At 42.2% G+C, this 25,554-nt stretch overlaps 1 protein-coding gene across 1 annotated transcript; it reads left to right on the forward strand.

The window, feature by feature from the left end:
- Positions 1 to 23: 23 nt before the first annotated feature.
- On the forward strand, positions 24 to 24,693 carry RAB12 (RAB12, member RAS oncogene family). Its single transcript, XM_021689462.2, has 6 exons — positions 24 to 288; positions 13,822 to 13,882; positions 20,477 to 20,615; positions 21,674 to 21,763; positions 22,377 to 22,481; positions 23,488 to 24,693. Exons 1-6 carry the CDS (start codon positions 63 to 65, stop codon positions 23,599 to 23,601), a joined length of 735 nt encoding a protein of 244 aa, XP_021545137.1. The 5' UTR covers positions 24 to 62; the 3' UTR covers positions 23,602 to 24,693.
- The last annotated feature ends 861 nt before the right edge of the window (positions 24,694 to 25,554 follow it).

Below are 25,554 nucleotides of genomic sequence, written 5' to 3' on the forward strand. Positions count from 1 at the left end.
GGGCGCGCGGCCCGGGAGCGACAGGCGGCGGGTCGCGTCCCGAGCGGGAGCCGTATGCGTGCATGGATCCGGGCGCCGCGCTGCAGAGGCGGGCCGGGGGCGGCGGCGGCCTGGGCGCGGGCTCCCCGGCGCTGTCGGGCGGCCAGGCTCGCCGGAGGAAGCAGCCCCCCAGGCCGGCCGACTTCAAGCTGCAGGTCATCATCATCGGTTCCCGCGGCGTGGGCAAGACCAGCCTGATGGAGCGCTTCACAGACGATACCTTCTGCGAGGCCTGCAAGTCCACCGTGGGTAAGGGCGCCGGGGCTGGGCCGGATCCCGGCTGGGCCCCTCCGTCGCCGGCGCTCCCGGGTGCCCAGCGCCCTACCGGCTTCGTTTCTCTTCGCGTCTGTGAGCCTTTCCTTCTCCAGCTGGGTGGCCTTGCATTTGGTCGATAGGCCTCTCGGTGAAATTTAGGGGGAGGGGCGGCCCCAGTAGAAGTCCCTCGATCCTTTTCCTAAAGCCAGACCGAGATTTTCGTGTAGTCTCCACGCAGACTTGTCCTTGGGGCCTCCGGGCCGTCCATCCTCCCCCGGCACAAACCCCTCACGCCCCTCCCACGTCCCTGATCCGAGCTGGTTATTGAACCAGCGTCCCCTCTCTTACCCTCCAAGGGCCGGTCATAAGACCAGGGTGATACATTGGTCCCGTCCAGCATTCAAGAACAGTGTGAGAATCTCTCCACGGAAACTCCTGGCCCTTCCATTACTCACCCAAGAGAAAAGGTGATGCGAGGTGGGAAGCAGGCGGGCAGTGTAGTGAAGTTGAAGCGGTGCGCCTGGCTAAATGGCCAAAGTGGGTCATCTTGAGCGAATTCCGGTGCTTACCCTCGCCTTGTGAGAACCAGGGCTTATTTGCTAATTTTGAAATCACTTTTCTGATCCACTGAAATAATGAAGTTTGAAATTCCCTGCGGAGGATCTATGGAGAATATTAAGACTAAAACTACACTAAATTTCTCGTTTTAACTGTCAATGCGGGTCAGAGGGACTTCAGCTGTACTTGTCCATGACCTCAGATAACCCTGAGGACTTGCTGAAGTGGGGAGGAGTCCTCCAAAATCTCCTAGGTGGGTGAAGGACAGCAATAAAATAAATGCAGTAACTCTTCAGGTCAGAAAGTATTTTGTCCTCAGGATCTAAAATTGAAACTGCAGAGGGGAAGTTTTTTTAATGAAGTCAGATTTTAGGGGACTTGGAATCGAGGTTTGTCAAGTTGGTGTGGGTGGTAGTTTTTTTCTATGGAAAATCCATTAAAGTTGTCAAAGCTAGGGGAACTATATAGATGAGGTAATTCTTCAAAGTAAAGGGCTGTCACCTTCAGTGATAGGCATTAAAGGATTTCCCCAAGGACGTCCAAGAAACATTGAGTAGTATTTAAATTTGAAATACAGAATTAAAAGTATCTGCCCGTGTACCTGTACACATATTTAGCATTATAACCAGTGGTAGCCAAGGCACTACAATTTTCGGAAGAATGGTTTTTAAATGTCATGTAACAGAATAATACTACATTTTCAGTGTCTAATTGGAAAATTAAACCCCCATATTTCATAGTGTGGTTTTTGTTTCACCTTTGAGAACTGTTTCCCTTGGTCCTTTTTGGAATAGACTATTTGGGAAATACTTAGGCTCTCTGTACCCTTTGTTTTTAAAGTGATGCCCTTGGGACCATTATATTAAAATAAAGTAGCATAACCAAACCTGTTTTAAATATCGTCTTGGATCATATAAAGGATAGAGAGTTACTGAACGATCAAATGAGGTTTACGTTGTTATTTTAGTACCTGATATAGAGGTAAAAGCAATTTAGAAGTACCAGTGTTTATGGCTGCACACTTCAAAATATATAAAAATGAAGGATAATATGATTGTACGGTGTGATAAAGAGAAATCAGCCCAGGCACTGATAGGTGGATAAATGAGAGGTTGGGTGGGTGGAGGGGGAAATAGGAGATAGGCAAAGATGGGCTTTAGAGTGGGAAAGAGAAGAAGAGGTGAAGAACGGTTTTCTGAGCAGGGGCTAAGAGGTCAGTCGTACAAAACTGCTCCCCCCACCCCCCTTCAGAGCCAACTGCAAGTGCAGGTTTTCACTTGTACTTCTGAATGACCAGCTGTAGATCAGAGATTCCCACAACCACCTCCTTAGACTTAATTTGCTAGAGCAGCTCACAGAACTCAGAGAAACCTCCTTACTAGATTATGAGTTAATTATAAAAGGATGTAATTCAGGAACGGGCCCGTGTTTCCATGGTCTCTGAGCATGACACTCCCCATATACCACCGTGTTCACCAGCCCCCAAGCTCTGAACCTGCCCTTTTGGGTTTTATGGAGGCTTCATTACATAGACATGGTTAAATCATTAACCATTCATGATTGGGCTCAGTCTCCAGCCCCTTTACCTTCCTTGGGGTGGGGGCCAAAAATTCAGACCCTCTAATCACTTAGTTGGTTCTTCTGTTGACCAGCCCCCATCTTTTAGTGACCTGGGGGCATTCCAAAAGTCACCTCATTAACATACTAAAAGACAGCTTTATAATTTGCTCCCTAGAAAAGTTCAAGGGTTCTAGGAGCTCTGTGACTGGAATAGGGACAAAGGCCAACTTTTTATTTCTTAGTATAAATCACAATCTCATGGCCACATTCTGGGAAAGACTCATTAGTAGACTTTAGGAATAAAGCTTCAAGACCTTGACTGCCATGCTATGGAGCATGGACTTTATCCCATAGCAACTGGAGCTGGAGAGGCCTCTGAATATAGCATTGGCATGGAGACAGTGAAACTTAATTTGGCAGTATTACATAGGATATTTATTTGGGAATGATGAAGAAACAGGAGGCAAGGAGACCAGGCAGTTTGGTTCTCTGTCCTCTTGGCAAACATAAATATATACACTTCACATATCTCCCACACTGCTACCACTGTGGGGTTCCTTATGTGGTTGGGTTTTTGTCTTGCTCATTTTTGTTGCTTCCAAACATAGCCTATAGTTCTTGGCTCGCTAACTGTTTATTAATTGTGGGAAGTTCAGAGAGAGTTGATAACCTCTGGTCTAATCCAGAGTATGAAGACACTTCAGGAATGCTAACTAGCCCCCCTTCAATCTCTGCCTCTGAGTTGTTTTTCCTTCTTGCTATCAGATCCTTTACTGAGCACCTACTGGGTGTGAGGTACTATGCTACCCACTGGAGATTCAGTGGTAAACGGGACATGGCCTCTGTCCAGAAGTGGCTCAGAGCCTGTGGGGAACAGGATGACCCATGTTGGTAAGAGCAGTGGTGGAGATGTGTACGGAACATTTGAAGAACGCAGTGGAAGCCCAAGCCCCTCCAGTGCGGGCAGTAGGAAGAGGGCTTGTTGTCTGGGAGGCTAGCTCCTAACTGGAATGCTGTAAAGATAAATTCATTCCGCAGGTTCCTTTAGAAAAATGCTATTTAAATGTAGTGTTGGGTGTGGTGTAGAATTGTGGTTGCCTCACCTGAATGCCTACTGGCTGAGCAGTTTAGCTCATGGCAAATTGTCCTTCTGAGGCAGGTTTTCAAGTTTCAGTAGTACAGTTGGATCCACATAGAGAAAGATTCTCTTCCACAGTGGACTTTCCCTGTCTGGGCTTACAGATGTGTGCTGCTCATGACAGCAGAGTCTGGAAAAGACCCCACGCCCCACAGCATGGCAGGGAAGAGCCTGAGAATGCACCAAGCCAGGTGGATCACTAAAGTGACAGCCTCATGTAATTCAGTGATTAGAAGAGTGGCCCCAGTAAGTGCCTTTTTACAGAGAGTCAGATTCACTTGAACTTTCTATAAAAGATTGTAGTGGAAATCCCAAGGGATTTGAGATAACTTATTTTGTAAAATTATAAATGAGCAAAATGTTGATTTTTTTTTTTTTTTTGGTAGTGTTTATCAAATCAGAAGTTGATTTGGTTTAAAACACACACAAAATTCACCAGGATATGAAAAGCTAAAAAGACTGTATTTACTTAAAAAAATTTAAGTAAAATTCTTTTTTAAAAGACTATTTACTAATTGACCTATTTAGTGGAAACTGTCTAGGTGGAGTATTATTTTCAAGTGGGATTTTGTATCCACAGAATTGAATTAGCCTGATATAACTAGCATAATTTGACAGGTCCTTAAAAAAGTACAAGGCAGGCACGCCTGGCTGGCTCAGTTGGAAGAGTATGTGACTCTTGCTCTCAGGGTCATAAGTTTGAGCCCCACATTGGGTATACAGATTACTTAAATAAATAAACTTTAAAAAAGTACAGGAGCAGTTTTATGAAGTTTAAGAAATGGAAACAAATTAGTTCTATTGTAGAAGATTACATATAAGAAAACAAACCCGTAAAATTTTATATTTCTCAGCCTTTGTTTTATTTTTGTGTAACTGTTGGAAGCTAGCTGTTAACTTTGAATGAAAATGATTTTACCACGTAGCACCCACCATAACCTCCCCCCACCCCCCCGCATGGGCAGCATTGCATTCTAGAAAAAAACTGGAGTAAGAATGAGGAACCTGGGCTTTTGATTTAAGGCTCTGTCACTAATTAGCTTGTGACTTTGGTTAAGTACTTTACTTGTCTGCGCATACAAAATGTAACATTCTATTCGCAGTAGCTACTATTTATTGAGCACTTAACTGTATGCCAGCAGAAGGGACACTGTCTGATCCTCACAGCAATCCTGGAATTTATTCCCATTTTACAGATGAGGAAGCAAAGATTCAGAGAGGTAAGCCCCTTACCAGTGAGTTTAACAAGTGAGTTTTTTCTGTTTGTTCCTTAGCTTACTCTGAGATTTAAAGTTACTTTGCTATGTGAAAATTCTGTGACTCAGAATCAACCACCACGGAGTCCTTCAAAACTTAATGGAATCTGGTCACCCTGCAGGCCTGTGAAGATAGTGAGGTCGTTGATCTATGGTATTACTGAAATTGACTTTAATGATGCCGCTATCATCAGTCGTCACTTGCCTTCTGGATTTTAAAATATGCTCTAAGAATTGGATTTCTTAACCTAAATATTCAGTCATTCAAACATCTTCAGCCTTTTGCATATTTATTAAAAATTTCCAAAATTTTATATGTATGAATAGAGGAAAAGTAGGAGTAAGGCAGTCTAGACCAGAATTCTGATTTTCCTGGGCGGTAAGATTTCCCCCAGGGGGGTGGAAGCCAACCTGGGATTGCCAGTTTTATTTTGCCAACTAAAGACATTTTTTGAAAATCTGCTATCGCCAAATTTTCAAAAAAAGGAAGAAGGAAAAAAGATGAAGTAGACCAAAAAAAAATTAGGAGAGACATACTATCAGAATTAAAAAGTTCTCTGAATTTAGTTCTGAGGACCTTACCATTCTTCATTTTCCTCATTGTGCATCAGTGCATTAGACTCCACAAGCTGGCCCTGGAGAACTGGTCGTAGGTGATGGTGCTTCTCTCAGAGCCCAGAGTTAAGTCAAAAGTGCACTGAGGGTCCCTGCTTCATGGGCAGGAAACTTAGCGGTACAGGTGGGGAACTGTATTTTCGCAGGAAAGAGGTGAATGCTAACCGCCTGCAGAAACGGCTTTCTGCGGATCTGGCCTTGAGTGTTAGGGGACATGTTGGGTGAAATGCAGCCCACGAGGGTCTGGTCAGCTTTACCTGGAAGCAGGGGAAGCTGACTGCTTGTGTTTCGTTCTGGAAACAGGTCAAACATTTTTGCCGGAAAACCCAGAATGAGCATCTAATACTGGATTAAAACTCTAAGTTGTGTATTTTATTTTGCTCTTGTTTGCTCATATGCAGTCTTCCACGCCATGGCTGATCTGCCTAAGTGTTTTCAGTTAAAAGAGAATTAGGGAGAGTAGTCCAGAATTCCCACCCCTGGAGCCCAAAACCGAGCCTCTTCGGTGCTGTCTCACTCCCCTGCCAAAATGATGTAACATGATGACTCAGGGAGAAGTGAGTATGAAAGGAACAGATGCAGATGGTTAACATTTCGTTTTTATACCAGCAGATGCTGTGCATTGTCATTAGCTTGATTTATTTAATGAACTCGGTGCAAAGGGGTAGGCTTGTGCAGAGCACGTCCCTTGTGGAATAGTTAGCTTTCAAAGAAAGTATGGAAATTTGGTTGCCGTCTGGTTGTTTAAGTTGAAAAAAATCTATTTAAAGACCTGGCTTAAGTGCGTTCAGCCTTTCTCTCACTATGCTGCACGGAAGAAGAAAGGTTTCATTATGCATGATGGAGATCCAGGTTCTTAGGGATTGCCTCTCTCTCTCCAGCCCATGGAATCTGCCAGGAACAATCTGCTAGCAGATCTTAGAACTGGTTTCAGAAGGCAGAGTAGGCTCCTTTGAGAACTGCTAAGTCCAAATTATTCTCCAGCCTTGAGTGCCAGATATGTTTTTCTAATTAAGTATTTGTTGGCATGTGTAAAGAAAATGTAGCTTTGAATAGTGTCAGCAGGTATTAGGCGAGAGGCTGTATTTATGTAAGACACCGTTCTGCTAGCCATTTTGTAGGGCACAAAGCTAGTGCCTCCTTATCTGGCTTGTCCTTTTTAGAAGGGCAAGGGAGGGAGTCATGGAGATAGCCATAATAAAATGTTAGAAAAGAGGTAAAATGCTATTTTGCTGTACTTGAACAGAGGAAGAAATTGATTATTCTCCTTTTGTCCTTTGATTGTACATCTTTGACATTTGGTAAACCAAAACTACAGGACCTAAAATAGTGCCCTTGATTGAATGTGATTATGTTTTTTTCAGAAACTCCTTATCCTTTAAAACCAGAAAACACAATGGCGGCTTAACAGAACACTATATTCCATCGAAAGCCTTCCCTCCCTCTCCCCCCAGAATCTGACAGCCTCCACTGTTTGGTTTGTAATGCCTTCTTAGTTTACAAAACCAAACAAAAGCCTGCAACTCCACCTCAGGCAGGCTTATGGTGGAAGTAGCTGATGAATAAAATTCTAGTTTTCCCACCTTAATTAGGTAGGATTCAGGACCCCCTGAGCCTGAGCTGGGACCCAGGTGAAGGGACAGGCCTCTGTGGAGAGCTTTGGTATTCACATGCCTTCTCTCCCTCCTCAGGCCGCTGCACCAGAACCTCGGGCCTGGTTGACTGTTAATGAATCACACCTACAGTCTTTCACTTTTAATTTTCACTTCTCTTTAGAAGTGAAAAGCACTCCACCTTCTCCTTGGCCGCTGTTCCTTCTAGAGATGCACCTCCGTCCCCTACCCCAATGGTATGATAGGTGGAAGGATTGGATTTGAGAGGTGGATGCAGGGTCCCGGGTGGGAGTCCCCCCTCTGCCACAAGCAGTCAGTGTGTCTTTAAATAAGCAACTTAATTTCAGTTTCCTCATTCATGGAAAGAAATAAGTAGGACTTACATGCTTTTCTTATCTCCTGGTACAGGAATAAATGGGGATGGAATATCTTGGGTACCTAGCCTGAAAGAGGCAATTATAAACGTCAGTTATGGTCCCTTCTAATTTATACCCTAGATGCAAAACCTCTGAAACACTCCAAAAATGAATCTTTATCCTTTAGAGATACATACCGAAATATGTAGGTGAATATGAAAACCAAAATGTAGGGGTACCTGGATGGCTCAGTCGGTTGAGCATCTGACTCCTGGTTTCAGCTCAGGTCATGATCTCAGGGTCGTGGGATCGAGCCCAGCATGAGGCTCCGTGCTTTGTATGGAGCCTGCTTAAGGTTCTCTCCTTCTCCCTCTGCCCCTGCCTGCCCCTACGCATGCTCTCTCTCTAAAATAAATAAACACATCTTTAAAAAAAAATGGAAACACATGACCCAGGTGAAGTGCAAAATATATTTGACAGTCTCTGCATTTTTATGGACCCAATCTGAGTAATAGTCAAGTTAATGTTTTTTTGTATATGAAGAAAGTATTACTGATCCACTCTTGATCATCTGCGGTTTTGGGTTTTTTTCCCCAGGTTCTCCTCCCCTCCCTCAATATTCTCTCCCTCTTATAACCAAAGGCAAGTTAACTCTGCCTTTTCAGAGAGGGTTCTGTCTGTAACCGGGAGCAGGGGAAGGCTGGTGCAGGAATGGTCTGTCCAAGGCAGCCAGCAAGCCTCACTCTTACTTTTTAAAAACATTTCCCTAGCAATGCAAAACGAATATATCTAAAGATACGTTTATACCTTCCAGTTGTCCCCTCCTCTTATCTTCAGAGGAGGCTGCACAGTGAGGTGGCGGTAGTGTAGCCTGGAGCCACCCCCAGGTTCAAATCTGTGCCCTAATACTTACCCGCTTGGTGACTCTGGGCAGCTACTAGCCCCTCTGACGTCAGTGTTTTCATCTGTAGAATGGGGACAATAATACCTCATAAAATATATCCTCATAAAATTGTTAATTCACTGCAGTGAATTAATGGACATAAAGCCCTTAGAATAGTACCAAAGCACAGTAAACAGCATAAAAGAGTTCTTAATCTTTCTATTAGGAAGGGAACAGACCCCTTCCTGTGAAAGTCTTTCCTAAGGGTATATACTTTGTGAAAATGCAGCCACCTGCCCATTCTGACAGGCTCTGTAGGGCACGCACACTCACTTCCTTCCCTGTTTCTCCTTTGAAGTCCATCACCTTAGATCCTCCCTGCCTCATGCAGTTCGTGGTAGTCCTGCGTTTGTCCAGTGAAGTGCAAGGCTCCCTCTTTGTGCCGCGTGTATCAGGGACGGGGAGACCTGGCCGGCCTTTATTTGCTGGAGTGGAGGCATGTCCAGCTTGGCATGAAAGAGGCAGGTCTTACTGATAGGATAGAGACTTCATGTCCTCGGGCCTGATGAGCATTTTTAATGTCATACCATCATTTTACTATTTTAATAATAGTACCTACTGCCGAATATTTTACAGTCATAGCACTTGGTTTCTATTGTGTTGAATCCTTTTCTTTACATGGTGCTTTCCTGTGGGGACTTAACGTTGTACTCTCCTCTGGTAGGTGGCATTTGGGCAGAAGACTGGCTCCATGGTTGGGTGACTTGTTTTCCGATGTTAAATTTACCTCTCTCTGTGTGACTTTGACGCCTTTCTTAATTTATTTTCTCACTCTCAACTCCATGAAAACGCCGGAAATCTCTCCCTTAGTAGAAATATCATGTCCAAAATTGGATGACGCTATATAAAATCTGTACCCTTGGAAGAAAAGCCACTGTATAAACTTAAGATAGTTATTTTAAAAGTGGCAGTAACATCACAACCACTGTTTGAATGGAGACAAATTTAATTTCAAAGTCTGTGAAATCTTTCAACCTCCTAAAAGTGTTAAGTAACATAAAATCAGATCTTGGGGGTGGGGGGGGGGGACGTGGGCAAAGAAGTAAAAGGGGAGAAGTCCATTCAGCTGTCATTGTAAGTGTGGATCATGGTGTTATTTTTGCTTTTATTTGTTTAGCTTTTTGCTGGAATGTGAAGAAAGAAGCTTCTGTTTATTTTTGCATTTTCATTTTTGTAGCTTCTTACAGCCCGGCAGAAAGAAATATGGCAATGTTTTAGAAATGTTTTGCCTTAAGGGGAACTTAGAAATCTTACCAGCACTAAGTATGCCAATTCTTTATGCTATTGCTAAGACTTATGAAAGACAAATACAAAGAAGGCCAAGTGCAAAGTTAAGCTTTGTTCTTTAACAGCTCAATTAGGGTGGTTCTGGGCCATTTACAGAACATTTCATACCTTGCCTTTTATTCCATGCATATGACTTTTATTATAACAAGTTTCCATTGTGGGCGGTGTTACAAATTTGACTCTAGGTCCTGCCACTCAGCTAGCATGTGAGATGACTTTAAAGCAGATCCCCTTGCCCTCTCTCCACCCTGGTGTCTCCCTCTGCAAAATGAGGATAATAGTGCCCACTTCATTGGGCCGCTACAGGATCCCATGTCAGCAGAGAGGGTTTGACAGATGCCCACTATCATTGTTATTAAAGAAAAGTAAGATGAAGAAGACATGGTGACTCAAATAGAGCCATCTGTGCCCGTTGATACAGGAATTATAGCCCTATGAATTGTGTCCTTTCTGAATAAAATATTTTTAGAAAGACTTTTGTAGCATTAGTAAGCCTTAAAGAAAGGTAAGCTCCTACTGCAAGAATAATTCACTTAGTGGACCACTTCCCATCTAAGTGACTGAATCAGCTATTACCATAATAATCTCCTGGGATGAGTGCATAGGGGGAGAGGGTATGAGCATATTAGGACTGCCCCATCCTTTAAGGATTTACCATCAACAATTGGAATTGTAGGAGAAATGAAATACTCTGTTTCTAGGGTAGCTGTGTGTGTGATGGGCACCAGACACTCAGAACATCTGCTTTTCCTTCCTACTAAGATGTTTTGTGTGAGTTTTGTTGTCTTGTTTTGTTGTTACTAATCAGTCCTGAATTTCCTTAATTTTTCCAAAAAGAGTCAGCATTTCTCCTTATGTGTCCAGCATCTGGTGAAGAGAACGTGGCTTTCATTGATGATATTTATCAAGTTGCTGTTGTGTGCCAGGCAGTGTCCTAGGCTGCAGGGAGTCAGAGATGACTGTGTCCTCAGGGAGGCACCACACAACAAAGAAGGAATGATGTGAGAAGGGATAGGAGAGAGTTCAGGTCCAAGAACAGAGTGCACAGATAGGACTGTGGGGCAGGCAGAAGGGTTCAGATGGGGAATCACCTGGGACGTAAAAGGTTTCCGGACAGACAAGGAGGTTCTCTAAGAAGAGAGGAACAGCAAAGAAAGGCACTTCTTCGCCAACTGCATGGGCTGTTGATTTAGGTCAGTATGACTAAGGCCTTTGAGGGCAGAGACTGTCCCCATCAACTGATGGTGGGGCTGACTGCTTCCCCTGGTCGTCAGGTTACCTGTAGGAAACTGGGTTTTCAACAAGGGCCGGAGATGGAGATGCCACTCTTTTTGCCCCTTACCTGTTCATAAACATTGGTCCCAGCAGCTCCTTCTCAGGGCCAACTCTGTGCTAACTTTATGAATCCACTGAATATTTGAGGCTATTGAGGACTTACTACTTTCTCTATGAAGGATCATTAAAACTTTTATGATGTGCAAATTCTTAAAATAGACAACATTGAGAGACTTTTTACTTCATGTAAGAAGGTTTTTAGAAACATTTAGTTGTGTACTTTGATACAAGCCATAAGTTGGAGTAAGTTTCCAGTTGTTACAAGCTACTGAGTGGTGGTTAAATGTGGTAAAGGATACTGAGTTCAAGAGAGGGGCTATTTTAATGGGCTCTTTTCTTTATGGGGTTTTAGATTTAGCCACTGGCTATTTTTCTGTTGTTGGTGAAGTTGTCATTAATCTCACTAAAATTAGACAGTCACTGTCGGTTCATCTTTGTTTTGTTTTCCTATTAAATTAGTAATGTATTTACCGTCACATGGTGATAACATTACCATTTATTTCCTGATTTTGAACACCAACACCTTTAGCTTTTACTTTTATTCATTAGACTTTGTGGTTACAAGGATTGTTTGTAAAAGTTGCATAAGTTGTTCAAGTAGGTTGAAAAAGAGTGACATATTCAGGCTCAGAATAATTCTTGAGAGAAAACAGCCTAATCAAAACAAAAATTGCTGGCACTGGCTGTTTCAGGGGATTCTTTTAGTTGACCTGAAGCAGAGCTCACAAAAGAGGTATCATCTGCCTACTTAATAAAGTAGCATCTACTTAATAAAGTAGCAGCTGCTATGACGAGTTTCACAAAAGTTACAGCCCCCTTAGCTGAAACTTCAAAACAAAACAAAACCTCAAAGTAACTGGAAACAAAATAAAATAGAATAGTGGTCAAGGCAAAAATATGAATTTGATTTGTAGTTTGCCATCACAGAGGAACACGCTAAGGCCCTAACTGTAGCTAGTATCAGGAGAATGGGTGTTCTGTCTTTTTAAGCTGTGCCTGTTTAAAATCAGAACATAACAAATGTCTCCAGGCTGTTCTTTGTGCCTTGTAGAATATCACTTTAAATTATGTTCTTCCCTGTGGTTGAGTCATTCAGGAACTCTGGGGATATTGGTAGTCCACAAACATGCTTCCTGTTTCAAGGCTGGTTTAGAGTGTCATTTGAGTTTGAAGAGCAGATCGGTTCCAGAACTGAAAGTGAAATGGAATTAACCAGCTTTCGCTCAATGACATTTGAAATTATGGCTGGTGTAAGAAATTAAGAATTAAAACGTCCAGTATTCCCTAGCTTTGTTCTCTTGTGACAGTTTATATTCCTGCAACTTCTCTTTATTGTACAGACCAAGAGCTGGTCTCCTCCAGCCCCCCGCCCCTGGGTTGTAAACATGTCTTTCTGTATTGCATTGGTGTCTGCAGTGTGTTACTAATTATAAAAGTCAGTCACATGTCTTTCGCATCACCTCAAGAACATCATCTGACTTCGCGGTGCTGCATCAGATGTCTGAGATGGAGAGCCTGGGAGGGGGTCCTTACCCGCTGTGCAGCTGCAGAGCACTCACTGGCACACGCGGGCCCCTGCCGGGTAGAGGCCTTTCAGCATGGCGACCCTGGATCCTAAGAAGCAGGCAGGAAGTGGTTCCCGTAGGGAATGTTTCTCTCAGATTCAGTTGGCATCCCTTTGGTTTGTTTTTCTTAGTTGCGAAAATGGTGAAAAACACATTGTTTTGAAATCTACAAGTTTTCTATAACTGAGACCCGTATCAGGTAACATATACAAATGAAAATTTGGGTTAAAAAATTACCTGAAGCTTTAAGGGCTTAATTAGAAAAGGACAGTGAGTGATACATGATGGTTTTGCTCAGTGTTAAAATGAATAAAAATTAAAATTGGATATGTTAGCCTGTATAAGTTTTTTAAAAATAATTTCTGTTGCGGGCGCCTGGGTGGCTCAGTTGGTTAAGCGACTGCCTTCAGCTCAGGTCATGATCCCAGGGTCCTGGGATCGAGTCCCGCATCGGGCTCCCTGCTCTGCGGGGAGCCTGCTTCTCCCTCTCCCACTCCCCCTGCTTGTGTTCCCTCTCTCGCTGTGTCTCTCTCTGTCAAATAAATAAATAAAATCTTTAAAAAATAATAATAATAATAATAATTTCTGTTGCACGCTATTGACAATGTAATAAAGAAGTCATGTTTATATATTAACTAAATTTTTTGTGAATGCTGCAGAATTTAATACAATAATTTCTAAATTCAGACTAAGGCTATTTGAAATCAAGATTGTTTCCAGCATTTCCCATAAGAATTTTCCCCAATATATCATTCTTTTAAAACCATTCAGTTGTGGGCACCTGGGTGGCTCAGTTGGTTAAGCAACTGCCTTCGGCTCAGGTCATGATCCTGGAGTCCCGGGATCGAGTCCCGCATCAGGCTCCCTGCTCGGCAGGGAGTCTGCTTCTCCCTCTGATCCTCCCCCTCTCATGCTCTCTGTCTCCCATTCTCTCTCTCAGATAAATAAATAAAAAATCTTTAAAAAATAAATAAATAAAACCATTCAGTTGTTAATGTAATTACCAAATGCAATTTTTAAATGGCTTTTATGCTGAACTTGTAGTAATAAATCATATTACATTTAGCAAATGCTACATAGGTAGTTTGGGGTAAAACATCACATAGGTTGACTTCGTACAGTTCTTTATGGAAGTGTAGACTGAGCGTCACAGGCATTGGTGGACTGCTTTTCCTTTTGGGATTTAGTGACATCAGATTTTTTGTTTTTCTGATAATGATACAAAATGTACAAGTAGGATTCTTTTTTGTGGCAAAATGCATCTTTATTTTTTGCTTCACTTTCATTTGTTTTATTTGCAGGTGTTGACTTTAAAATCAAAACTGTAGAGCTAAGAGGAAAGAAAATCAGATTACAGATCTGGTAAGTGGGGGATCTGCCCCCAGTAACCGCCGTGTGTGTTCACAGTCCGTACGCCTGTCTAATAAAATTAACTGTCCAAGCTGGCTTGCCTCTCCTACTTTTCCTCTCCTTTGCTCATCTTTAAATAAAATGAACAGTGAGAAAATTTAGAAAAGTCTACTTATTTCATTCTCCATTTGCACATGGGGAGTGGTGAAAGAAGAATGTTACTTTAATAATAGCTAATTTGGAGCCTTGTTGCCATTTTTCCAATCGTTTGACATAATAGCCAAATTGTCATCACTAAGATGATTGCTCAAATGCTTGTCTTCACGTTTTTAAAGTGATTTTGTTTGATAATATGCAAAAAAAAGTGCAGCACGTTCCCGACCAGATCTGCGCAGTTTCGAGGCAGAGCACCCACAGCCAGTTTGCGGGCTGCCCGGGGTGGCATGGCGTGAGCACCGCGGTGGGATGCGCATGCTCCCGCTGGCCACGTGGCTCATGCTGCGTGACGTGAGCCCCACCTGTGCCAACTGGGAATGAATCCAGAGCCGCTCTCTGAAGAGAAGCCCCGTTCTCACATCATCACGAATGAGCAACTAAACCAGCCGTGTCGTAGCTATCTGGCACGAGGAGCTTTCCGTGGGTTCCCAGCAGCCTGCAGGCGGCCCTAGGAAACCCACCTGCGGGGTGCGGAGCCGATCTGGTGGTGGCTTCAACGTGGCACCGCTGAGGGGCTCCGAGAATGCCCTTTTGTTGGTAACATCACAGCTGCCGTGTACTCAGCCTACTAACTCCTCTGCAGGTCCACCTCAGCTCTGAGTGTTTGTCCACCATGTGTGTGTTTGCTTTCATCTGCGTTACTTGCTCCTCATCTGTGGCATCATCGGTCACCTAATGCTTGAATGTTAGTGGCATGCCTTCATTCTTCACCCTCGCCCCTGTGTGGGCACGGCTGCAGCGAGCCAGCATTGCTGCCTCCCGGAGGTGTCTGAGGTAATGTCTTTGTTTGGTCACCTGCTGCTATATAACCCACTGTAAAGACGGTTTGAGGGTTTGGGGGTTTTGGCTTTTGGTTTGATTATGAAACATAAACAGTCTTGTCTAAATACTTACCAAAAAATGGGTATTTTTTTATTTTATTAGCCCTTTTTTGGAAAGTCCACAAACTTTGGTATGTTGCCGCCCATTTTTTGAACTCTGGAAGTGACAAGAGAGTATCTTTCAGGGGTGCCTGGGTGGCTCAGTCGTTAAGTGTCTGCCTTCGGCTCAGGTCATGATCCCAGGGTCCTGGGATCGAGCCCCACATCGGGCTCCCTGCTCGGCGGGAGGCCTGCTTCTCCCTCTGCCCCTCCCCCTGCTTGTGTTCCCTCTCTCACTGTGTCTCTCTCTGTCAAATAAATAAATAAAATCTAAAAAAAAAAAAAGTATCTTTCACATGAGCTGTTGTTTCTGATTGTAAGCTCTCTAAAGTAAAGACCATCTTTAAAAGGATCATGGGGGTTGTTCACCTCTACCTAGTGCCTGTGGGCGAGATCCTTTTTGAAGGGGATTACTGAACAGAGGGTGATCGAGCGAATTATTAGACTGTCTGTGGAGCTTAGTGAATGACAGCAGTGTCTAGGTGATGACATCATAGCCTGGCTAAGCAGACATACCTTAGTTACTGTATTCATACTTCAGTTTTCATCTCAGGCAGTAGTAACTGGACCTATAAAAAGTATGTCCAGAAGTCCTGTGGTTCCCTGGAACTCAGCCCACGAAGGCTGTCTGTGCCGGTGACATTGGATACTTCTGGAATCTCAGGACAGTGCCTTTGAGTCTATCTGAGAGGGCCTCCCCTGTGAGTCCCACCCTGTGGGGAAAAGTATGCTGGTGCACGGGACACTCCAAAACTGCATTTCTCTTGGATGTAAATGCATTCCCCAGCGTAACTCCTCTGCTTCTCCTTGACTGTTCCAAAGAATACAACTGAGGAAAGAAAACGAGATTCAATGACTGTATTGAAAGGTTGATTACAGGTTTTCCACCGGAAACATCCCAGTGATTCAGTGAGGAAGGAGGACTTTTAAGTTTTCCCAAAGGGGTTTTCAGCAGTGGAGAACACATCCACAAAATGCCCACCACTTGTTAATCACACAATAGTCCAAAGTAAGATTGTTGTCATCTGAAGTGTTTTGTGTAGAGGGTTAAACATTTCCTTCATTATTGTTATGCAGTAGATAGGAAGTATGGGAGTCGAGGCTCGCTACTTAAAGTAATACACGACTCATTTCAGAGTTAGAAGCTGTGCTTGTGCTGTTGCTGTCGTAGTCTGCTTTGTTGCAAGCATGCTGTCACCACTTTGCTGTCACAGTTGAGGGCCCAGAAAGAGCCAGTATAGTTGGAGAGGGCTCTTCAAAGAACCTCAGTAGCCTTGCTCTGCTAAGAATAGCTGTGCTCTTGATTTTCTAAAATGTTAGTCCATGGACATTCCCAGGTAGTTTTCACAGAGATCTGATTAGAAGAAATGCATTTTTTTTCTTGATGATTTCTATATATAGCTAATCTGAGGAAATACTAACCAGAGGTTCCAAAAAGTTTAAGGTACCAAAAGCTCCAGATGGCATTATCACACTTTTTTGCTACATTTTACATCATTGCCACATTTTTCAGTCCCTTGATTATCTGTGATCAGAAAAAAGGACCATTTTCTCATCTCTGTACTTAAAAGTGTTTCTTCGTGTATGTGTATAAGACCTTTATGTAAGTGTAGCTAAAATAAAGTGTGTCAGCTAGAATATAGCTTCATGAATTGACATTCAGATGCTGCCCTGGGGAATTAACATGCATCATATAGGGACCCCTTTGTCCCGTCCACCATGCCAGTCTTCCCTATGGGGGGATTTGGTCTTAGGCAGCATTCTTATGTCGACATCGGGCTCATTTTTCATTCTCTGCTTGGAAGAAGTGGGACATTTCATATACAGAAATTGGCTCCTGCCCTGCAAATTAATAATTATATCTTTAAGTGGATATAGTAAATACAAGTAAGAATCTTTGAATTTTCAAAGCACGGTCTTACTACGAAACTGGGGAAACAGAATTGCAGGAATTTTTCAATTTGCACCAAAAAGCAGAGAGAGAAATAATCACCTCATAAACAATCACCAGCTGCAGCAAGTGACAATTTAGCTGACATTAATACACTGCAAATCTCGAGAAATCAGCTCTTTATCACGACAGTGAAAACTCGGGTTTATGGAGATAAAGAGAGGAAATATTAGGATTCTGCATCTTCACAGAAAGAAGCATAATCAGTGCATTGGTGTCTTCTTAGCAGCTAATTTTTGAGAAGTAGGAACTTGGGTGGGACTTTTACGGTACTGGTGCATAGGAAATCTGTAATAAATACTCACTGAACTGTGTCTGCATTTCATTTCCCTTTTCTTGGACCGTATGTGGTGGCAGATAATTTAGTAGGGGAAATAAGTCAAGCAAAGGAGCTCCAGAGGAATAGAAATAGAGAATAGTCTCTCAAAGGAAGATGTTTTTCTACCTCAAGCATTCAGAGCCAGACACAAAAAGATGGAATTTAAGGAATGACCTTAAATAGGAGTGGCAAATTGATTAATGTTTCCTCATTGAGGTTTTTGTAAACTGAACCTACTGGCTCGTTTATTTGTATTAGAATGATTGCCTCAGATTTTGCATCTTGAGGTCTGTCTTCTCTGTGTCTGAATGAAAGCCAACAGAGACAGTTAATTTCTTAATGTTTTTAAGATTCCTGACTGTGCCACCTAGGTAACAGGTGTTTTTAGCTTTATGAGAAATGCCCTTTATTCTCCCTGTTCTTCAACTGGTGGCTTTTTTATTTATTTTTTATTCTAGAAATCTGTACAACATTGTGCCTATACATAACATTATTTTACACCCAAAACTCTGTTAAAAAAGAGTAGGTTTCATGTCAGGTCTTCTTACCACAATAAATAAAAGCATTTAAAATTAGGGGCACCTGGGTGGCTCAGTCGGTTAAGTGGCTGCCTTCAGCTCAGGTCATGATCCCAGAGTCCTGGGATCAAGTCCCGCATCGGGCTCCCTGCTCATCAGGGAGCCTACTTCTTCCTCTGACCCTCTCCCCTCTCATGCTGTTTCTCTCTCAAATAAATAAAATCTCTAAATTAACTAAAAAACCGTTAACCTCTAATTTCACTGTTTTTGAGCCCCCAGTGTCTAGATTCTAATTCTTTGAATGTGTGCAGAAATTGTCAGTTGAGTTACACTAAATAGCCAGATTAAAGTTGCTTAGAAAAAAAGCTTATTCTATTAAATTGTTAAAGATTGTGCTAAGCAAAGATTTCACAGTAGAAAAAGATGTAGTTTTTTTTTGACTTTTTAAAGAAATGAGCTATTGTTTCTTAACAGTATCCAAACAGCACAGCATATTTTTTAAAACATTAAAAATATTTGATCAGATCCTAATTCGATCAAGCCATAACTTGTGATAGACTGGGAAACCATGCTCTGAAAGATTTAACTCTTTATTGATTCAAAAGTATTAATTGTAGGGGCACCTGGGTGGCTTAGTCAGTTAAGCGTCCGACTCTTGATTTTGGCTCAGGTCATGAGCCCAGCGTCAAGCTCCGCGTGCTGGATGTGGAACCTGCTTATGATTCTCTATCTCCCTCTTCCTCTGCCCCCCCCCCTCAAAAAAAAAAGGATTAATTATACCCCTGTATGCCTAGGATTCCAGAAATAATTTTATTCATTGATTCCTTGTGTAAATGGTATCTGAATCTGTTCCTTCTCACTAACCTTGAAGGTGCAGTGCCCATTAGTGTGGTCTTTAAGGTTTTTTTAAGAATCTTGAAGAATTCAGTCCCCATCTATCCTATTCCATTTTCCAGTTTTTGGCATTTCTAGGTCAAAAAATAAAGTTTATTTTGCCTTGAATTGGCATCCACTCCCACATTTTAAACATGTAAACTTCTGTTCAGCACCTGCTTATTGACAGCCTGCTATGGGCCAGGCACCCTGCTGGACCCTGGTGGACAGAAACAGACCAGCCTCGGCCCTCTTGGGCCTTACAGTCAGAAGCCTCAAGGCATTCTTATATCCTCTGGAACAAAGCAAATGGCTTTGCTTTATGTGAAAATGAATTTGCCAGTAAGCTTTTCTGTTTATTTGGCATAACAATGCCATCGCTAATGTGAACTATTTTGGTGGCAAGACCAGTCTAAATGAAGCTGTAAATTACAACACCATTGCCGAAGGGAAGGGTATTTTAGGGACACTGCCCCACAAAGTGCACCTCAAGGGAAGTAGTCTTTGATCAGATGCATTTGGGAAGAGCTGCGTGTTCTCTCCACCTCTCGGAAACCCACTTGTTCTCATTTTGGGAGGCCTTGAATGGCCTTGCAGTGAAGAACACTATTTTGGCTGCATTGCCCCCGGCAATGTTACTGCAGGACCCACCTGTCTCACGTGGCCCTTGGGGGTATGCTGTGAGTTTGGGTTCTTTGGGAAGAGCTAAATTACATCAGAGAAATTTGTCTCCAGATCAGAAGCCCTGCTCCGTTGAGCTCATTCATAAATACATGATGGTTTTCCCCAGTTTCTTCACTTATTAGATGGAGAAAATGTCTCAATCAGCTGCTGTACAGTTAGTAAGCTTACATCGTTCATCATGTTGAAATGATTGACTTCAGCCTGGAGAATAAATACAACTCGCGTTTTTTTTTTTTTTTTTTTTTAAGGTTTTTTTTTTTTTTTTTTTAAAATTATTGTTTTAAACCTGGAAAAAAAATAAAATTTGTTTTTTTTTTTTTTTTTTTTTTTAAGGTTTTATTTATTCATTTGAGACAGATACGGAGAGAAAGAGCATGAGCAGGTGGAGAGGGAGAGGGAGAAGCAGGCTCCCCGCTGAGCCAGGAGCCCTATGTGGGGCTTGATCCCAGGACCCTGGGATCATGACCCAAGCCGAAGTCAAACGCTTAACCATCTGAGCCACCCAGGCACCCCCAACTTCTGGCTTTTAAAGTAGCAGTCAGACAGTAATGAACTTTACCGCATTTGGAAACCTATTTGGTATCTTCTCCCTGCCCCCTTTGACCCCTTTTCTATTTTAGAAGGATTAAGAAAATAAGACTGGTTTTACAGTACTTTTCATTAGTGAGCAACTCTTGGTCATCTTCTCAACAAAATCAGATGTAACCATTGATGTTGGTTAAAAGAGTTCGTAGCGAGCGTGCCTGGCTGGCTCAGTTGGTAGAACATGCAACTCTTGATCTCAGGGTTGTGAGTTCAAGCCCCACATGGGGCATAGAGATTACTTTCTAAAAAAAAAAAAAAAAGTTTGCACAGGATTTTACACATTCCATCATTTTACACATGGTTTTCTTATTTTCAAAATCTTGGTTTGAGAGAAATTGGGACTGTTTTTGTCTGAAAGTAACTAACTCAGAAAAACTACCTCTCCCCCCCCACCCCCACTAATACTGATGCATATGCATGGACGAGACTAGAAGCAGCCTGCAGGGGGCCGGGTGGGGCCTCCACTCCTCTCCGTGTTGGAAGGTGGAGTTGCTCCCTCTGGTTACTGTTTGGGAGCTGATTGTTCCTGCTGTTTCATAGGGACACAGCAGGTCAGGAGAGATTCAACAGCATTACCTCAGCTTATTACAGAAGTGCCAAGGGGATCATACTAGTATATGATATCACTAAGAAGGAGACTTTTGATGATTTGCCAAAATGGATGAAGATGATTGATAAGGTAAGTGTTGTGTTTTCCTGTGAGAACCTGTATTAATCCTGTAGACCAAAAAGCCATGGCCTCAAGCCTCAGGGCCCCGTGAGGTGCTCACTTTGTGGATCTCCTGAGGTCTTGAGATCTAACGCTCTCCCCCCTTTTATACTTTTGCTTTTTACCTTTTTGTGAATAAGTGCTCTCGTTTCTTGAGTACTTCCCATGCTTGCTCTGCAGCAGCCTCATCAGGTGGGTGCTGTTCTGCTACCATACTCCACACAGAGAAGGAGACTGAGACCCTTGAGTAACTTGGCCAAGGTCACACCATTCAGGTGCCTTTTGCTGCAGCCTGTCTCAAGTCATTGTTTAGAATACACAAAATTAAATGAGTTACTCAAGAGAGTTCAGTCTTTGAGGAGAGATCCTACTGTGGCTATATTTTTTTTAACTTAGAAATGTAGCTTAACTTTTTTCCTGACTATAAGATTAATAATATTTTGTCATGATAGAAAATTTGGAAAGTCAAGCACAAAAGTGAATTTCAAAATGTATACTTTTGCTGTTCTGAAGAACCAAATTCAATCCATATTCCATGTGGTTTCAGAGCCTGCCTGCTTCACTGAATGTTCTGTCATGCCAGCCTTCCTGTGTCATATGAATGTTCTTCCAAAGTATGGGTGGTTTGGGTTTTTTTTTTAATGGCTGCATTCTTTTTAGGTACCTTAACTTACTTCATTCTCCATCTGTTTTGTTGGACTTTCTTCATTTGATGACCATTTTAAGTATAGGGCTTTGCCTGTGATGTAATTCATTTGCTTAGAATAGATTTTTAGAAATTATTGGTGAAAGGCCCAGAATGTTGTGGGTTCATAATGATTGTTACCGCATCGCTCTCTAAAGCCCTGAGCCCGGTGAGGACTGTCTCAGACTCCACCTGAGTCGGTCCTGCCTGGGATAGGGCCGATGCTGAGATGTGCGGAGTGGATGAACACACAATGAACGCAAAGCAACAGAGTGGTTTACGTTTCCTGTCAGGATATGACAGTGCCCACCTTTGAAATGCAGCTTCTTTTAAAATTCCACAGTATGCTTCAGAAGATGCAGAACTTCTCTTAGTTGGAAATAAGTTGGACTGTGAAACTGACCGAGAAATCACCAGGCAGCAAGGTGAAAAGGTGAGAGAAATGGGGAGCAGAAGGGATGTCACTGTCCACACGCTGTGCAGTCCGCCATTGCGAGACTTTTTTAAGTAAATTTTTTAAATTAGGAAATAATTATAGAGTCACATCCTTCTCATTTGTTTGGATTTAAAAGAGCAGGAAGTTTTAAGCATTTCGAAACAGAGTGGGGGAACATTAGTATATCAGTATATACCGCATTCTCTAACCTGAAATTCCCTATAGAGAAATGTTTTTTAAGCCGTAAAATTGCTTCCGTGATTTGCTCTGGGGTATTGTAACCTTCCTTGGAGAATCTGTGATATTCACGTTGTAAATGTCAGATGCATTACAATTTTGGAAACTTGAACTTCCCATCTGCACATCACCTCTGGGATTTTCTTTCGTGTTGTTACTTACCATGCCATGGTTTGCCCAGCTGCCTACTTACCATGTAGGGGTTTGCTGCACACACGAACTCTGTGTTTGAGCTTACGTGGGGCTTTGCAAACCTGGCCCACCCCTCCCTTCAAGCAGGAGCCCAAATGCTGTGATTCCCTCAGTCACAGGCCTCCTGGCCACCTGCTCCACCGGTGGCACCCCCACAGAAAACATGAATCTGTGTTCTTAGTTTGCACAGCAGATAACCGGGATGCGGTTCTGTGAAGCGAGTGCCAAGGACAACTTCAACGTGGACGAGATATTTCTGAAGCTTGTTGATGACATTCTGAAAAAGGTAAAATAATGATACCAGGCAAATATCTCATGTGAAACCCGTTGTTCACTTTATGATGTTTTGGTTGAGAATGTTTTACTTAGAAAGTGGGCAGGGTACTTACTCAGAGGTGAAGAACCAGGTGAGGTGGCTGTCTTGGCCAGAGGCCTCCACTGTGGCGGCCACCGTGTCCGCCCGGGGCCTCTCTGTGTCCAGTTTTGGTGTCCAGTAGATGTGCTGAGCCCTGAAGATGGTTTGGTGGAAGTGACTGGAGCAGGTATAACAACGGGCCATGTTTATTTGACATTTGCTTTTGTTCTTTTCCCTTTTTCCTACAAGAATTAAGATAAATACAGGTGGTGGGGACCTTGTGGAGCGTTCAGGTGTCTCAGGAGGGAGCCCCTGGGCCCTGCCTCACCCTCAGTGCTGTGCTCCCCAGTGGGGCCTAGCTCCCTACCCCAGGCCTTTCCGTGATGCTAAGTTGCAGGAAAATTGCTAGACAACTTTGTTGAACAGCAGTTTCTTCAAGCATCTGTAGGCTTAAATTCAAAGATTTTTTTTAATAAGACCTTTCCTTAAGTTTATGTTATTACTACATATAATCTGTTAATTCAAACATAATTCAGAAGCTTCTAATAAAATGATTGTTTATATAATTGCTAAGAGAAGTTATTTTTTCCCTTAGTGATATTACCCCTGAGAATGCTGAACCATTTTTTCCCCCTGTATTAATGCATTAAATTTCCATTATTACTAGGTTCTGTGAAAATACATGTTTATGAGATAGATCCATCTGGTTTCTTTTACCATAGGGTATGATGCACACTGGCTGGTGTTTGTGTGTGACACAGATGCCCTGAATCTGGTTTTCATTGTTTTGGCTTAGTATTTGAACATCTAATTAAACATTGATGATTGGAAATCTTTATGTAAAAATACTTTGCTCATATATAATTGTCTTATCTGCAGAGTACTTCCGTATACATTGCATGGTTAAATGTATTTTTTTTTTTCCTTTATCCTTAAGATGCCTCTGGATATTTTAAGGAATGAGTTGTCCAATAGCATCCTCTCGTTACAACCAGAGCCTGAGATCCCACCAGAACTGCCTCCACCAAGACCACATGTTCGATGCTGTTGATTTGCTACTTTGGAGACAAAGTGGAAATGATTCCTGGAAAGGGGAAAATGTTCTCTTCTGCACTACAATCATTTTGACAATTTCCTTTCGCACTTTGTAATCCAAGTCAGAGCTATACACTAACTTGTAAATATGCAAATATGCAATCCTGGGTAAGTTTTGGTTATAAATTACATATTTCCTTCCAAATTATTATATTTCATTCATTATCCCAGCATCTAGTGTACATACACTGGGAAACATAGTACTTCTAATATGAAGAATGGGAGAAATGAAAGGTATAATGTTTATTGAAATAAATAATGTAATTGTCCTCGTTAATTATATTATGGGGACAGAAGATATTCTGATAAGAAGAAAGAAAGTGGTGCTTTGCTTACTGTTTTAAAGAAAATTTGTAAAACTAAAGACTCTTTGGGAAAAAAGATAAAGCTATCATAAGTGCTTTTTCTCTATTTACAAGACATTTCCCCCAGCCGTAGCATCTCTGAAGTAATGGGAGTATTTCTGCCACAAAGCAAAGCTCTGTTCATAGCTGTCTTTGAAGGGTATTTATTAATGTATGTCATGGTAGAGTACTACTAGGTAGAGAGTAGGGGTTTGACTTGGTCTGAGGCTGCAGAATCTCTCTCATGGTTTCCTAATGGACATACCCTGTGCTTTTAAGAACTACAAAGATTCAATAAAGAAAGAAGTGTTTTTGAAACTATAGAAGATTTTAAAACAACGCTGCTGTCTAAACAAATCCTGTTTAAAGGAATTTTAAAGAGATACATTTTACTATATCAAAGAACATACATGTATTTACCTAAACATACTATACCTTTGTAATGATAAAACTTTTCCCCTTTATGGTGAAGCTTATTCCTATTAAGCCTAGACTGTGTTCTTTTTTTTTTGGGTCTGATAATGAATTTGTGAACTCTATCTTTGGTATATCTTTTATTAAACTGCACTGTTTTGTTTAGTCAAGGTAAATAAGTAATTATGTATTTGAATAACTTGGCGTGTCTTGAGTGTTGTGATATGAAAAGCATTGTGGTCTTTCTACACTAATGAAGTGCAAATAAAATTTTGTATTTATGAATGACAGTAGAGTTGCCACATTTATTTGTGTAATTACAAATTGTACATCTGACAGTATTTTTCAGAAACTCTGCATCTTAATCTTTTGAGCATTTTAGGTAAGAAAAATACAGCATCCACCATTATGGAAAACAGCTAGGCTGCTTCTCAAAAGGTTAAACATAGAACTACAGTATGACCCAGAAATTCCACCTCTAGGTACATACCAAAATAAAAATAGAAAGCATGGACCCAAACAGATACTTATACACGGGTGTTCAGAGCATTATTCACAATAGCCAGAAGGGGGAAACACACCACCTGTCCATCAACAGATCAGTGGGTAAACCTAAGTGGTCTTTGTGTACAGCAGAATATTGTTCAACCTTAAAGGAAATTCTGACCCCACGCCATAACGTGGACTAACCTGGAGGACATTCTGCTAAATGCAGTAAGCCAAGCACAAAAGGACAAGATTCCAATTATATGAGGGACCTAGAGTCGTCCAATTCATAGACAAAGTGGAATGGTGGTTGCCAGGGGCTGGGAGTAGGGGCAATGAGGAGTTAGTGTTTAATAGGGACGATTTTAGTTTGGGAAGATGAAAAAGTTCTGGCAATGGATGGTGGTGATGGTTATACACAATGTGAATGTGCTTAGTGTCATTTAACTGTACACTTTACAACAGTTAAATATTTACATACTGTCCTCAAGAAAATGTTCTTGTTTGTACCTTTTACCGTCCAACGCTCAGTCACGGGTTGTGTGAATTAGTGACCTGTTACTGCCCCACCTTCCCTTGTGGCTCTGCTCTCTGATGCGGGCCTGGGACCCTGGACCATTCACCAGACCCTCCTGTTCCTCTTAAACCAACTGATAGGAGAGACT

Source organism: Neomonachus schauinslandi, chromosome 14, assembly GCF_002201575.2.
Source record: "Neomonachus schauinslandi chromosome 14, ASM220157v2, whole genome shotgun sequence".
NCBI lineage: Eukaryota > Metazoa > Chordata > Mammalia > Carnivora > Phocidae > Neomonachus > Neomonachus schauinslandi.